The sequence below is a fragment of the Macrobrachium nipponense genome, chromosome 4 (genome assembly GCF_015104395.2).
Source record: "Macrobrachium nipponense isolate FS-2020 chromosome 4, ASM1510439v2, whole genome shotgun sequence".
Lineage (NCBI taxonomy): Eukaryota > Metazoa > Arthropoda > Malacostraca > Decapoda > Palaemonidae > Macrobrachium > Macrobrachium nipponense.
In genome coordinates, this window is record NC_061100.1 from 126,086,687 (window position 1) to 126,101,075 (window position 14,389).

Below are 14,389 nucleotides of genomic sequence, written 5' to 3' on the forward strand. Positions count from 1 at the left end.
AGAGAAAGAGATAAACAGAGATAAGCGGCTTCTTGAGCTAAAGCAAAAAGCTTAGTTAGTCAGGAATTATCTAATGATAATTTGTCTCTTTCTGAACCTTCCCCTCCACCTGTCATTCCCTGTCCTAATCTTGGCTCTCTCTCACCAATACCCAATGCTGTGGCCAGTTTAGAGGCAAGAGTAGATCAGAAATTTTCGATCATGCTCCAAGCAATGGAGAAATTAGGAGTGTCCATGAAAACTCTAATGGACAAGGTAAGTGGTGAAGCGAGTGCAAGTGCAAGTGCAAGTGTTGCGTTGGAGGTGGCTGTTCGGCCCACTGATTCTCCTAGGCAAAGGTCCCTGTCAAACTCCCCAGAACCTGGGAGGAGGCATACTGGTAGCCCAAGGGAGTTGACAAATCCCAGATCGCAACAGAGCGCCATTGGAAAGGCGTCTGAATGAGTACCGCTGTCGTCTGGTGCTTCCAGCTCTGGGGAGTACTCTCCCAGGTGCCAGTGGCGTTTTCATGACGAGTCCCATCCATTGAAAAGGAGGGCTCGTAAGTTATCTCTTCCAGTCCCCTGTAAAAAGGCTAGCCCTTTCCGAAAAGAACAGCCTTCGTGTAGTTTTTGGGACTCTCCAGAGAGATTCTCTCAGGATACGGCAAGAGAGGGACGTCGTAGTGAGAGGATCGCATCCTCTAAGTGTAAGTCGTTGTCAAGAAAGTCTTCCTCTGGCAGACTTCGGAGGTGAAGAGTTCGGGGAAGAGTAGGCTTCCGGAGATGTCTTCAGCACTGGTCCACACCTGTAATGCTGAAGGACAGGTAAGACTCCCATCAGTGTCTCATGTAATTTATGAGACTCCTGGGAGACAGGTTCAGCGTTCGGAGTATGAGAACCCACCGACTCCCGAGCACCCATTGGCGCCACAGTTTGCCCGCACACCAGAGCAGCCTTTGGCGCCTGGAACTTCCGCGGCGATACTAGAGCAACCTTTGGCTCCCGAGCGTTCGTTGGCGGCCTGGAATACAGTTGTGACCGAGCGTCCATTAGCGCCCGAATGTCCACTAGCGCCCAAGAATCCACAAGTACCTGAGCGTCCAAGAGCGCCCACTAGCACCCAAGCGCTCACTAGCGCCCGAGCATCCACAGGTATACATGCAACAAAGTGCACAGAGGGACCAGTATGAAGCGCTCAGAAGATAGTCTATGTCATCAATTTAGGCTACAGATTCACAGACAGGACTTCAGGTGATGGCTGCCCCCTATCCTTCTCTGTCAGCCATCCAGAAAAAGTTAGACAGCATTTTGGACTTTATTCAATCTGCAGCGCCCCCTATCCAACCTATAGAGACTTTTTCACCTATTTCTTCAGTCGAAGGAGAAGAGGAGGATAAAGAGTCTTCTCTCACTGCCTACAAAGCCTTGCTTTTTTACTGCGTTGAAGATTTTTCAGATTCGTTCTCGCCAGTGACTCCCACGTCTCCAGTGTCTTCTTACATGAGAGACAACCAGGAAGACTCCAGGAAATTACCAAAACTAGCACTGTCCTTTTCAGCTCGAAAAGCATTGAAGGAAATTAACCTTTGGCTTGAGGATAAGAGTGATCAAGACAAAGTTTACTTTTGCTTCCTTCCTTTTCGTCTTTCAATGAGGAGACATTTGTGTTACAAAACCGGAGAAGCTCTCTCTTTGGGTGTGTCTGCCTCCGCCCAGGGAGACTTCTCCGCTTATTGACTCGATGAGAAGGTCGGGTTTCAACTTGGCCAAGATCATGTTTACGGCGTCAGAATTAGACCACCTAATTAAAAATATCTTTAGGGTATTTGAAGTGTTTAGTTTCCCGGACAGTAGAAGCCTTGGGACGGAAACTCGAGCTGTTCAATGTTGAATGAGGAAGCTTTTACAGACATTTTGGGAGTGATCTCCTGTTTACATAAGGGGATTAGAGACGGTTCCGCAGAACTAACCTCTCTCTTCATGTTAGGCATCCTAAAGAAGAGAGATTCACAGGATTGATCCCTGAGAACCAGCCCGAGAAGAGTCTGCTTGAGACTCAGAGGTCTGGAAAAACTAACCCCTATTAATAATAATAATAAAGAAGAGAGAACTATGGTGTTCTTTTACAACCATAGGACTTTTACAATCAAGGGAGTATTTCATACTCAAAAGTCTGCCTTGTTGTATTTGCCCTTGGATAAGAAGCACCTGTTTCCAGAAGAGACAGTAGTGCTAGTTGCCTTCGAATTGCAGAAGAAAGCAACACAGGATCTTCTCTCGCAATCCACTAAACGAACTAGAGAAAATATCCCTAGTGTATGCCCCTCGCCAGCCAGCCCAGGACAACCCTTTCGGGGGCAGGGGATTCGGTAGATTCCCAAGATCAAGGGGCAGAGCACGTTTCACCCTTAAATCTATTAAAAAATCCTCAACCAACCCCTCGACCAAGAAATAATGTATCAGTCCTCCGTGCACCAGTAGGAGCGAGATTCCATCAGTTTTGGGAAGAATGGGAAGCAAGAGGGGCGGAACCTTGGATCATAAAGGTTTTAAAAGGATACTATATTCCGTTCAAGAGAAAGCCACCGTTATCAGGCACTCCAATAGCTTTGACAGCTTACTCAGAAAATTCAAAGAAGTTCATCGCCCTTTCGGAAGAGGTTTCGTCCCTCTTGCAAAAGAAAGCAATAGAGTTAATAGAAGAGCCACTAACCCCAGGTTTTTACAATCATCTGTTCGTTGTCCCCAAGTCATCAGGGAGATGGAGACCCAAATTGGACGTAAACACACTGAACCTTTATGTGCAAAGACAAAGTCCAAGATGGAGACGAATCAGTCTGTTCTTTCATCAATCCGTCAAGGGGATTGGATGATCTCCATTGATATGGAGGATGCATATTTTCACATTCCAATACACCAAAACTTAGAGGTTTCTGCGTTTTGTCTTCAGGGACAATATATACCAGTTCAGAGGGCTGTGTTTCGGGCTTTCGACTGCACCACAAGTTTTCACCTGAGTGCTAGCTTCCATTGCGAAATGGTTACATCTAATCGGGTTAGGATATCCCTTTACTTGGATGATTGGCTTCTCCGGTCAAAAACAAAGGAGAGGAGGTGCACGGAGGACCTTCAGAAAACCCTGACTTTAGCTCAGGAGCTAGGACTCTTAATAAACAGACGAAAGTCTCAGTTACTACCCAGTCAGGAAATAGTCTATTTGGGGATGAGTATCAACTCTGTGAGTTTTCGGGCTTTTCCATCCCCTCAAAGAATCGAGTTGTGCCTACAGAAGGTTGAGAAATTTCTAGTTCTCCAGGAATGCTCTGCAAAGGAATGGATGAGTCTTTTGGGCACACTATCCTCAATAGAACAGTTCGTGACACTATGGGAGACTGCATATGAGGAACCTACAGTTCTTCCTCAGAGCGAACTGGAACAGAAAGAAGTTTCCGGACTCTTATGTTCCGTATCACACAAGAAATAAAGGAGGACCTGCAATGGTGGAAGTCAAGAGACAGACTTGCAGAAGGGAGATCCCTCCTCCCGCAGGTTCCCAACCTAGTGTTCTTTTCAGACGCATCAGATGAAGGATGGGGAGTGATTCTGGGGGAAAAGGAAGAATCAGGCATTTGGAATGCACAACAAAAACAGTAACATATAAATCGGAAGGAACTGACCGCCATCCACTGGGGATTGCTGAAGTTCGCGAACAAAGTTTGCAACAAAGTATAGTGGCGATACATTCGGACAGCACGACAGCGCTCTCGTACATAAGGAAACAAGGAGGGACACACTCATTTTCTCTTTGCGAGATGGCAAGGAACCTGCTGTTATGGATGAATTGGAATCATACTACATTAATTCCGAGGTTTGTTCAGGGAAAATTCAATGTACTCGCAGACGAACTGAGCCGCAGGAGGCAAGTAATTCACACTGAATGGATAATTAACTCAGTGATATGCCTCAAATTGTGGAAACTCTGGGGGAAACCTATGATAGATCTGTTTGCCACAGCAAGAAACCATCGTCTCCCCCTTTATTGTTCACCAGCCCCGGACATGAAAGCATGGTCGACAGATGCAATGCTTTTGGACTGGTCGAACAAGGACTTGTGCGCTTTTCCTCCATTCAAGATGGTGAGAGAAGTCGTCAACAAATTCAGAACACATCACAATGTATCGATGACTCTCATTGCTCCATTCTGGCCAGCACAGGAATGGTTTCCAGATCTTTTAGACCTTCTAGTGGATTGGCCATGGTTACTTCCTCAGAGAACAGATCTATCAGACAACCCCACTTCAGGAGGTTCCATCAAGGACTATCCACTCTGGCCCTAACCGCTTACAGACTGTCCGACAACTCTTACGAGCGAAGGGGTTTTCAAGACAAGCGGCGAGAACTATTGCTCAGTGCAGAAGGGAATCTTCAAGTAAAGTCTACCAGGCAAAGTGGACTGTGTTGAGAGCCTGGTGTAAAGAGCATAATGTTTCATCTTCTAAAACAACTATAACAGAAATAGCAGATTTTCTATTATATCTGAGAACAGATAGGAATCTGTCTACTGCGACTATCAAAGGTTATAAGGCAATATTGGGATCTGTTTTCAAGCACAGAGGATTGGAAGTATCGACGAATAGAGATCTTGCGGTTTATGCATTAACCTTGGGGTTTTTGGTAAAAAACGTGATATAATGAGCAGGCAGATATTACCAAATTATTTTTACATGGGCACTTTTAGTTCTTTACTTCATTTGCCTTGAAGACTAAAGAATGGAAGTGTCATTTGGAGGCCACAACCATGATTTGGACTTTTTTTGTAATAAAAGTAATTTTTTATGTGAGGGAGGTCACTAATTGGTTGAGGTAAGTAACAAAATTGCTTATAGATCTAGATTACTGTTGTAAAAAAAGATTATCAGCAATGTGTTATTGATCAGACATATACATTTTCTTTATCATCGGGTTAGTTTGTGACCATAAAAACAAAGGGGAAGGGCAAATGAATGAACACACACACTTATATCCATATTTGTGTCCTTTATTGTCCCTTCTTTTACTTTGCTCTCACTTTTCCACTTACTGATTATAAGGTACAAACCTGTAGTGGGTATGTTGGATTGTGAAGGCAAGCTTATTAAGAGTGTAAACAATGATCCAATCCTAAGTCTCGTCCTCATTCACTCTACTATATATATTTGTCTTTCCTCTTCTCATGTACCTGTATGTTCAGTGTTTAGTAAATGTACAGTACTTAAATTATTTACTCGTGTTGGTCTGATCTACTTTAATAGTCTTCTGTCCGTATAAATATGCATCTTTGGCTTCCTTCCTGTGTCTTTGATCATTTATGTCATGGTCTTTTATTTTTTTAAAATTTTATGTACTCTTCTAGAAGAAATAACTTAATGTTGAAAATTTTTTAGATATGGTTTAAGGCCCTTTTTTTTATAAAGGTTTTCCTATCACTATTAGTTCTTAGCTTTAGTTTTTTGTCAAATCTTTTATACTGTTGTTTCTTTCAGGATCTAAATAAAGCTCTTGCTCTGAAAGAGGAACTGATGAGCAAGATGAGTAACAATGACACGCAGTTTGTTGCCATGAAGATCCAGTATGAAAAAGAAAAGCAAGATCTTGAAAAAACATGTAGATATTTTATCCAAAGAAAGAGATGAGCTTATGCAGCAACTTAAGGTGGCATCTAGTGGTTCAACAAGCAATAAGTAAGTTGATAGTAGAGGTTCTGGTTTTATCCCTATTTGAAGCTGATTTGTATTCCCCAGACTACTTGTTATACTATATCTATAAATCATAACTAGCTTTATTCTGTGTGAAATAGATCTAGTCACACTTGACTTGAAAGTAGGAGCCCCACTATGCATGCCCAGCTTGCTGAATACTGCTTGGATGGTGTGCTTTGCATTGAAGGATCTACACAACAGTGTTCTGTAGAAGTTATTGTTCTGTTTCATCCCATTCTTATGTTCCTATTCTTAATAAGTTCATTCGTATGTTTTTACAAGCTCACGATTATTGCTCCTGGAGCATGAGCATTCTCTTCTTGTATGCTTTTTAGTTTTACTGTTGGGTCTTTTACCCTTTGGCCTCGACAAGTTTCCCTCTTACACTTGTGGCACAGCACCTATGGATGTTTCATATTGAGAGTGATCAATGTGGCGGGTCATGTGCTGTAAGTCGAGGCCTTCTAATTTATCTTTCTCCTCTTTGTGGCAATCATCCCTCATTTCTCTTGCATATATGATGTGTTTTTCTGGAAGAAGCTTTCTTTGTGCCTCAAGTGCCTGGTACTTGTACCGTGTAGGGTTATGTCCTCTGTTGTGGTATACCTTATTTATAGAAATATTTCTTGAGGTCATTGTATGCTCTGCTGTCTGTTGTAGTATATCTTTTTATTTTTCTCATCTAAGTTGTCATTATTTTCAAGGGTTCTGGTACTGTTACCCCCTTGATTGCAAAGCAGGCCAAGTATAAGTAATTGGTTCCTTGCCTGTAAACTTATTGTAAGTTGTATTTTAACATAGATCTTTTACTTTTCACAATTGATCCCTGATCCTCTTTTCTTGCTGAGAGCAACCAGATTTGCCAAATCGCAGCACCTCTATACGGTAACTTGCATCGCTGTTGTACTTCTCAGTTCCAGAGGTCCTTTATTACTCATGCCATTGGCCTGTGGAACAATCTCCCTGAGGATGGTGTGCAACTGGAACTTCAAAAGTTCAAGTGACAATGCAATGCATTACTACCGTAAAACAGTTTTTGTATTTGAGTAACTTACTTACATAGGCATCTCTTTATTTCTTTATTAATTTATATTTTATTCTGTAGTAACTGATCTCTTCTTTCTGTATTTCCCATTACATTCTGTTATTTTTTTTTATTAGACATAGCATTCTTTGGAACCTTGGATTTCAAGTCAGTGGCCCCTGTGGGTTTTTTCATATGAAGAGGTTCACGTTCTGGATAATAATACAGTAATTCCTTGATTATCTGGATATGAAACATGAATTTATCCAACAGCACTGGACCAGAGACCAAAGATTATATATAAACACACTGTAAAATATTTGAAAAAACTGCTGTCTGATGATTGGCAGTGCTGTGTGGCGTAAGGAAAATGTTGGTAACACTGCTTACACATGATGAGACAGAAAGGGTTTGGTGGATGTGGGAAGCCTGGAGAAGTTTCTAAGGTGGTGGGGAGGAGTCTGAGATGGATGGGTACCATGGGAGGGAAGCAGCAATAAGGCTGTATACAAGAACTTATACAGAAAAAGGGTTGTTTTGGAAGGTGGGTTGAGCAAGAAAGGAATTTTCTTGGCTAAAAGTGGGGTGGGAATGCAGTATGGGATGGGTGAAGAGGGGTAGACAGGTGAGTGACTTCATTAGGGCTTGTTTTGTATCATTTTATATGTTTTTGCTTCTGCATTTTATTAAAGGATATCTTACGAGGTCAAAATGACACTCGATTAGACAAATGGAAAAAAACTCCTAACTTGGTAACATGACCTACCTTTCATGCTTCCCTGTAAGAGTCGCCGTCTGAAGTGAGCTGAAAGTAAAATATCAAACTAGGCATTTTCAAACTCCCACTATTACAAAAATATACTTTCTGTTTCCCAAAATAGCTAACATGAAAATGGAATAAAATGGGTTAAGAATAACTAAAAAAAGAAAGGAAACATTAAACTATCATATTCTTCCCAAAATCATATTTAAGCAAGTACCCCCTTTTATCTCTTTCTGTCCCAAAATTTCATTGCCTATCATGGGTTAAAACATGTCTAGTGAAATCCCATTTACCTATATGGTGACTTCGAATCCATCTTTTCTGATGGACCTCGAACGCCTCTTCCACGCCAAAATCGCTACTCTCCACTTTGACAGTTTGTCGTCTTATGACTCTGTTAATTCACATACTAGAGATTATGTCATTTTCCGTGACTTGCATGTACGAACGTACACCCACTAACCGATGTAGATACACGTGTGCTACATACATGAAACTCGATAACTTTTCCTGTGATTAACTCATGTCTTTGGAATGCGTCAACGAACTCAATTATGCACACGACATGTTTCCTATTTGTTTTCATCTCAGCATCCCTAAGGAATCCAGCTTTTTGCATCTGTTTCTAACAGGCAAAAGGTAAGGTTATCAACCCCACTAGTAAATATATACTATATCTACAAGTGCCTTTAAGAGATATGTAAGAGTACTGTACTGTAACTTATTATGAAATACATAAACCTCAAAGCAAAATAAAGAGAGAGAGAGAGAGAGAGAGAGAGAGAGAGAGAGAGAGAGAGAGAGAGAGAGAGAGAGAGAGACCTTACCTTACCTTACCTTACCTTACCTTACATCTTGCTCGGTTGCCCCAAGTCCCTCAGTGTGAGGCACCTCTAATGTCTACCAGAGAATTACTAATGCATCTTCCGGTATATTTTGCATCCTCCAATCTTGGATGGTCCGGGATGTAGCTTAGATATTTGTGAGTTTATTCTTAAACACATCTACGCTCACTCCTGATATATTCCTCAGATGAGCTGGCAACGTATTGAATAGACGCTGCATTGTTGATGCTGGTGCGTAGTGGATTAATGTCCTGTGTACTTTACTTAGTTTTCCTGGTATAGTTTTGGGCACTATTAATCTACCTCTGCTTGCTCTTTCTGATATTTTTTAGCTCCATGATGTTTTCGGCAATTCCTTCTATATGTTTCCATGCTGAATTTTCATGTGGGGGTCCTCGAGTTACGACGTTGATCCGTTCTTAAGATGCGTCGTAACACGATTTTCAGCGTAAGTCGGAACATTGAAAAATACCACATGATTTAATGTAAATACCTATCAATAACAACGAGAGAACAATTCCTTACCTTTATTAATTTGATTGGCTTGCACACTGGAGAGGAAGCTGCGGTGCTGGAGAGACTGGGGGAGGTTAGTGAAGAGAAAAAGAACCTCCAGAAGTTAGGCATACGTTTCCAAAACAAACCTGTCTCGTCTACGTTAAACACTTGCTGAGCAGAATAACCCCCCTCCTTAATTATCTCAGACAACGTTTTAGGAAATTCACTCGCTGCTTTCTCATCCCCACTAGCAGCTTCACCTTGCACTTTAAGGTTATGGTAATTGGCCCGAGCCTTAAATCGCATAAACCAACCCCTACTAGCCACAAACTCTTCACTTTCACTTCCCTCCCCCTTTTCTTTTTTCAACGCTTCAAACAATCTTTTCGCCTTCTCCTGAATCACCATAAGGCTGACTGGGATACGTCGTTGATTTTGGTCTTCCAACCAAAGCACCAATAACCTTTCCATTTCAATTATTAGACCACTACGCTGCTTAGTTATCACTGTCGCTTTCATAGGAGCAGATCCTTTCACATGTTCAACGATGCGCTCTTTATCTTTGATAATGGTAGCAACGGTCGAACGGCTAAGGCCAAGCGAGCGGCCAATGTTTGTTGGCGTTTCTCCCTTCTCAGATCGCTTTATAATGTCCACTTTAATTTCCATGGTGATGGCCTTTCTTTTCTTCGATGCACTACCATCAGAAGAGTCCGCCTTGCGCTTGGGAGCCATAACAAAGAGCAAAAAGTTACAAAAACGATACAACACGAGGGAGAGAGAGGCAGTGTAAACAACCAAAATGGCGTATGGGCGAGGAATGAGCGTAGCAAAGCGACGCCGTCCTCTCCCCCACAAAGCGTATTCTTCCGCCGTGCGCCCGGAACTAGTTCGCGTTTGTTTACGTTGCTTACGACGCTAAACCGTGTAAGACGGAACGACGCAAAATATTATTTTTTATATTTTTATGGGGGCGCGTTCGTAACCACGAAACATCGTAAGTCGAGACCGGCGTAACCCGAGGACTTACTGTAGTGTTATCTTCTTTCTAGACTATATAATTTTAAAAATTGTAGTCTTTCCCAGTAGTCAAGATCCTTAAAGCATAATTATGTGTTCAGCTTTTCTTGTTTTGAAGTGCTGTAACAACATTCCCATTTTTGCTTTTCATTTTACCAATAGAATTGCTATTTGATCATTGCATAACATGTTCCTATTCAACATCGCATCAAGGTCTTTAACTGCTTCCTTGTTAGTGATTGTCTCGTTATTAGGTCCCCTATATGCATATAACTTTCCTTCTCTATCTCCATAATTTATTTATTCAAATTTATCAGAGTTAAATACTATCCTATTTACCTCTGTCCATTCATATACTTTGTTAAGGTCTCTTTGTAGCGCATTTTTATCTTCATCACAAGTAATTTCTCTACTTATTCTTGTGTCATCGGCAAAACTACTCACTACCAAGTCCTTAACATTACTGTCTATGTCTGCAGTCATAATAACGAACAGCAAAGCAGCTAGCACCGATACCTTGTGGCACACTGAATATTACCTTAGCTTCATCCAATTTCTCATCGTTTGCAATAACTATCTGTTTTCTGTTGTGTAAAAATTCTTTTATCCATCTTCCTACTTTGTCAACTATATTGCTTTCTAATTTTCTTCACTAATATATTATGGTCTACCTTGTCAAAAGCTTTTGCAAAGTCGAGATAAACCACATCTGTTTCTTTTCCGTTTTTCATATTTTTATATATGTTCTCACGGTGGGTTTGTGTACTTTTTCCGGGTACAATACCATGTTGTCCTATATTAAAAAATTATTTTATATTAAATGTTTCATAATATTTTTCTTCATTACCCATTCATACACTTTCATATGTGATGTTAGACTCACAAGCCTATGATTACTTGCCTCTAATCTTGATCCACTTTTGTAAGTAAGGGTAATATATGCTGATTTATGCTCATCATAAATCTTGCCTGTATCTACACTTTGCCTTAATAATATTGCAAGGGGCTTTGTGATAGAATGAACTAATTTCTTTAACAAAATAGCAGAGACACCATCAGGCCCAGCTGCTGATCCATTTTTAATTTCATTAATAGCCTGCACAATGTCGGCTTCATTAATATCTATGTCTGATAAATATTCGCTATTTCCATCCCTTATTTCCGTATCATTATCTTCATTATCATTTTAGGGGTAAATTCTCTTTTATATCTTTCTGCCAATATGGTGCATATTTCCTTTTTTTTTCATTCTTTAATCTCCTTTCATTTCTTAGAGGACCTATTTCTATTCTTCTTTTATTCATCTTTTTTGCATATGAGTACAGTAGTTTGTGGTTTTGCTTTATATTTACTTGGGTTATTTCTTCCAAGTCCCGTTTTTAATTTTCTTCTAATTGTATAATCTTTTGTTCTGCATTTTCTATCTTACTTTTTAGTTCCATCACTTTCCATGCATTTTTTTCTTTTGCAAGACCTTTTTTCCACTTTCTGATTTTCTGGAACAAGATCCTTCTGTCTCTTGGTTTGCATGACTGATGTTTACTTTTCTTCTTCGGTATATATTTATCCACTATTTTCTCAAATATTTTATCCCAAACTTTGTTTAATTCTTCATTTATTTCTGACCATTTTCTATTTTTACTGTAGAAATTGTATTTTCCATATCCTTCCCACTTTTTCATCTTTCTTATCTCTGATTTCACTTGCTTTGGAATGGACTGTTAATTCTATGACATTATGGTCTGAAATACTCGCATTATAAACTATTATTTCTTTAACATAATTCACCTCTTTCAAAAATACTAGGTCTAAAGTATTTTCCTTTCTTGTTGGCAGGTGATATTTGTTGAATGTTGTATTCTAGTAGCACATCTAATAGCTTTTCAAATTGCCTCTTCTTATCTGCACTACTATTACTCTCTTTTTAATATGTATAAATACAACCACAATCTCCTATTCATTCTTTCCAATCTATGAAAGGAAAGTTAAAGTCTCCGGATAGGAGAATAGTCCAGTCTTTGTGATTTCTACATATATCCTCTAATTTTTCTATTATTGTGTCGAACTCTTTAGTATCAGGGGGTCTATATATAACTATGTTCATTAATTTTTCAGATTCAAATTCTACCGCTATTAGTTCACATTCTGAGTTACTATATTTCTCATATATTTTTCCTTGTTTTATGTCTTTCCCATATATCGTGGTTCCCCCTTGATTCCTGTTTTTTCTATCTGATCTAATAGTTTGGAACCCCTTTATTTGATCATCACTACCAGTCTCTTGGGATACCAGTTTTCACTTATATTCATTATATCTATTTTCTTTTAAATTTGGATTAGTTCTTCTAAGAACTCTATTTTTCTTTTTGAGTTACTCGTAACTAAACCCTGCACATTTATCACTATGATGGTTTGTGTGTTATCCCCTTCATTTAATAAGGGTAATAATAAGGATTTTCCCATGTCTCTTTCCTGTTCTGGTATGTTCTTTTCTTCATTTCCAGAAATTCTGACATTAAAAAATTGAACTTTTCCAATATATTTGATCTTCCTTCATCATAATTATTCATTTTGTGCATGAATCTGCAATTTTCTCCGCATCTGCACCATCCCCTTGCATCTTATATACAGTTCTTGTTTCTTGTATTTTACGTTGGGTAAAATGAAAAACATTGTAGGTTATCCTACAGTAGTGTGTTTGTATGACAGGAATAAATGGGGTTTGCTTTAAGTATTCATAGAATATATTTTTTCAAATTAAGGGAAATAAGGTAGATAATTGCCTTTTGAATAAAGTTTTTTGTTTAAAGTTTAGTGTTTATGGTTATGTGGTATTGACAAGGTAAGAGGAGAGAGAGTACAGAGTTGCCTTTGAACACCCAAGATTTTTTTTTTTTTTTTACTTACCCTTATCTAGATATCACCCTTATCCAACAGGGCCTGGGCTCTATTAATCTGGATAATTGAGGGATTATTACTTAATAATAATGATGATGTTTTTACATAAGTCTTTATACAAATATGTTTATCAAAATCTTGTGGCATTCTTCCCCTTCCCTCTTTCAAATGGAGGTTGGCACCTAGAAGAGTGATTAATTGGTTAGCAGACTTTGGATTGTGAGTTTGGTTTGTTCTAAAGAACTTTTTTCCAAATCTTCAGTCAATGTGGTTTTGTCTTTTTCATGTGAAATAAAGCTAATTATTAATAATGGATTTGTATAAAAAACTTAATCTCATATGGTATATGTAAAATTATATATTTTTTAGATAAATAATTTTTTACCATTTTTTAGACAAATACATTTAGATATTTTATATACACAAATGTCACGTGTCAGTAGAATGCAAAAGGTTTTAAAGGTTGGTTTTCATGTTAGTGTGCTCAGCCTTCTGTTTAACATACTGGTCCTTGACAGAAAATGTTTTCACATACGACTATTCTTATTTGTGTGACTATATAAGAAGTAACTGCTGCACCAGAAATGATTTGACTTTCAGAGGGTGGTTACAGAGTTAGGGAAATGTTTTTTTTCTGTATTTTTGCAGAATTGCAGAACAGCGTCGAAAGAGAGTGCAAGAATTAGAGGGTCAGATTTTGGGTTTAAAAAAGAAGCAAAAGGAGCAAGATAAACTCCTACGCATGAAAGAGCAGTCAGAGCAAAAAGTTGCAAAATTAAACTCTGAAATCCAGGTAAGAAATTAAGTTGAAAATGCAGGTAAGAAAGCTTGGTAATTGTTCTAATTCATTATTTTCTGTGTAACCAGACTTGAATTGAGAACTGAATTTTTATGAATTTAAAGTTTTTATACAGGATGTGATAACTTTCTGCCATTTCTTAATTTTGGGATTATTAGATAATGCTTTTTTATACACTAAATCATCTATCAAGGCACCCTAAGTCTAGATTTAGCGGAAATTTGCCTATAAATTCCAGTCAACTCTGATTACCTCCAATTTCTTTCAATTTTATTCTGTGAATAACCCTTCATCATCAGATTGCACAAAAAACTCTAATCTAATTTTTGAATCATAGAGAACTAAAATTGAACGGCTGAAACATTCATATTTTATCTGTAAATGGCCTTTCTGAAATTTCCTTTAAAATTCTGGTAAAATTTTATTTTCTGCAATTTCTCTCTATTACATTTTGTGACAAAATCTTCATCCTCAATGTGCGTAAATAACACAAATCTTCATTTCTTGGTCATGGAGTGAAACTGGAACTGATAATGCACATATTTTCAGTACATATAGATCTGCAGATATCAGCTGAAAATGCTGGTAAAAGTCTATTTCCTAAAATTTACTTGTTTTATTTTATGACTAAATTTTAATTCTCAGAGTATATGAATAACACTGACCTTCATTTTTTGGGTGAAAGAGAGTGTGGCTTGAAACACTTGACAAATTCATTAAAAATTTGTCATGTTTTACTGTTCATCAACCTGTAGAAATTCACCTGAAAATTTTGGTAAAATTTTGTTTCATTTGTTTTCATTCTACTTTGCTTTATGGTTA

General features: G+C 38.7%; 1 protein-coding gene across 1 annotated transcript in view; it reads left to right on the forward strand.

Moving 5' to 3' along the window:
- LOC135211728 (chromosome-associated kinesin KIF4-like) overlaps positions 1-13,555 on the forward strand; it is a 59,458-nt gene extending 45,903 nt beyond the window's left edge. Inside the window, exons 7-8 of the mRNA XM_064244973.1 lie at positions 5,505-5,702; positions 13,417-13,555. Of these exons, the coding sequence (XP_064101043.1) occupies positions 5,505-5,654 (150 nt within the window). The 3' untranslated portion in view covers positions 5,655-5,702; positions 13,417-13,555. The remainder of the gene's footprint in view (positions 1-5,504; positions 5,703-13,416) is intronic.
- The last annotated feature ends 834 nt before the right edge of the window (positions 13,556-14,389 follow it).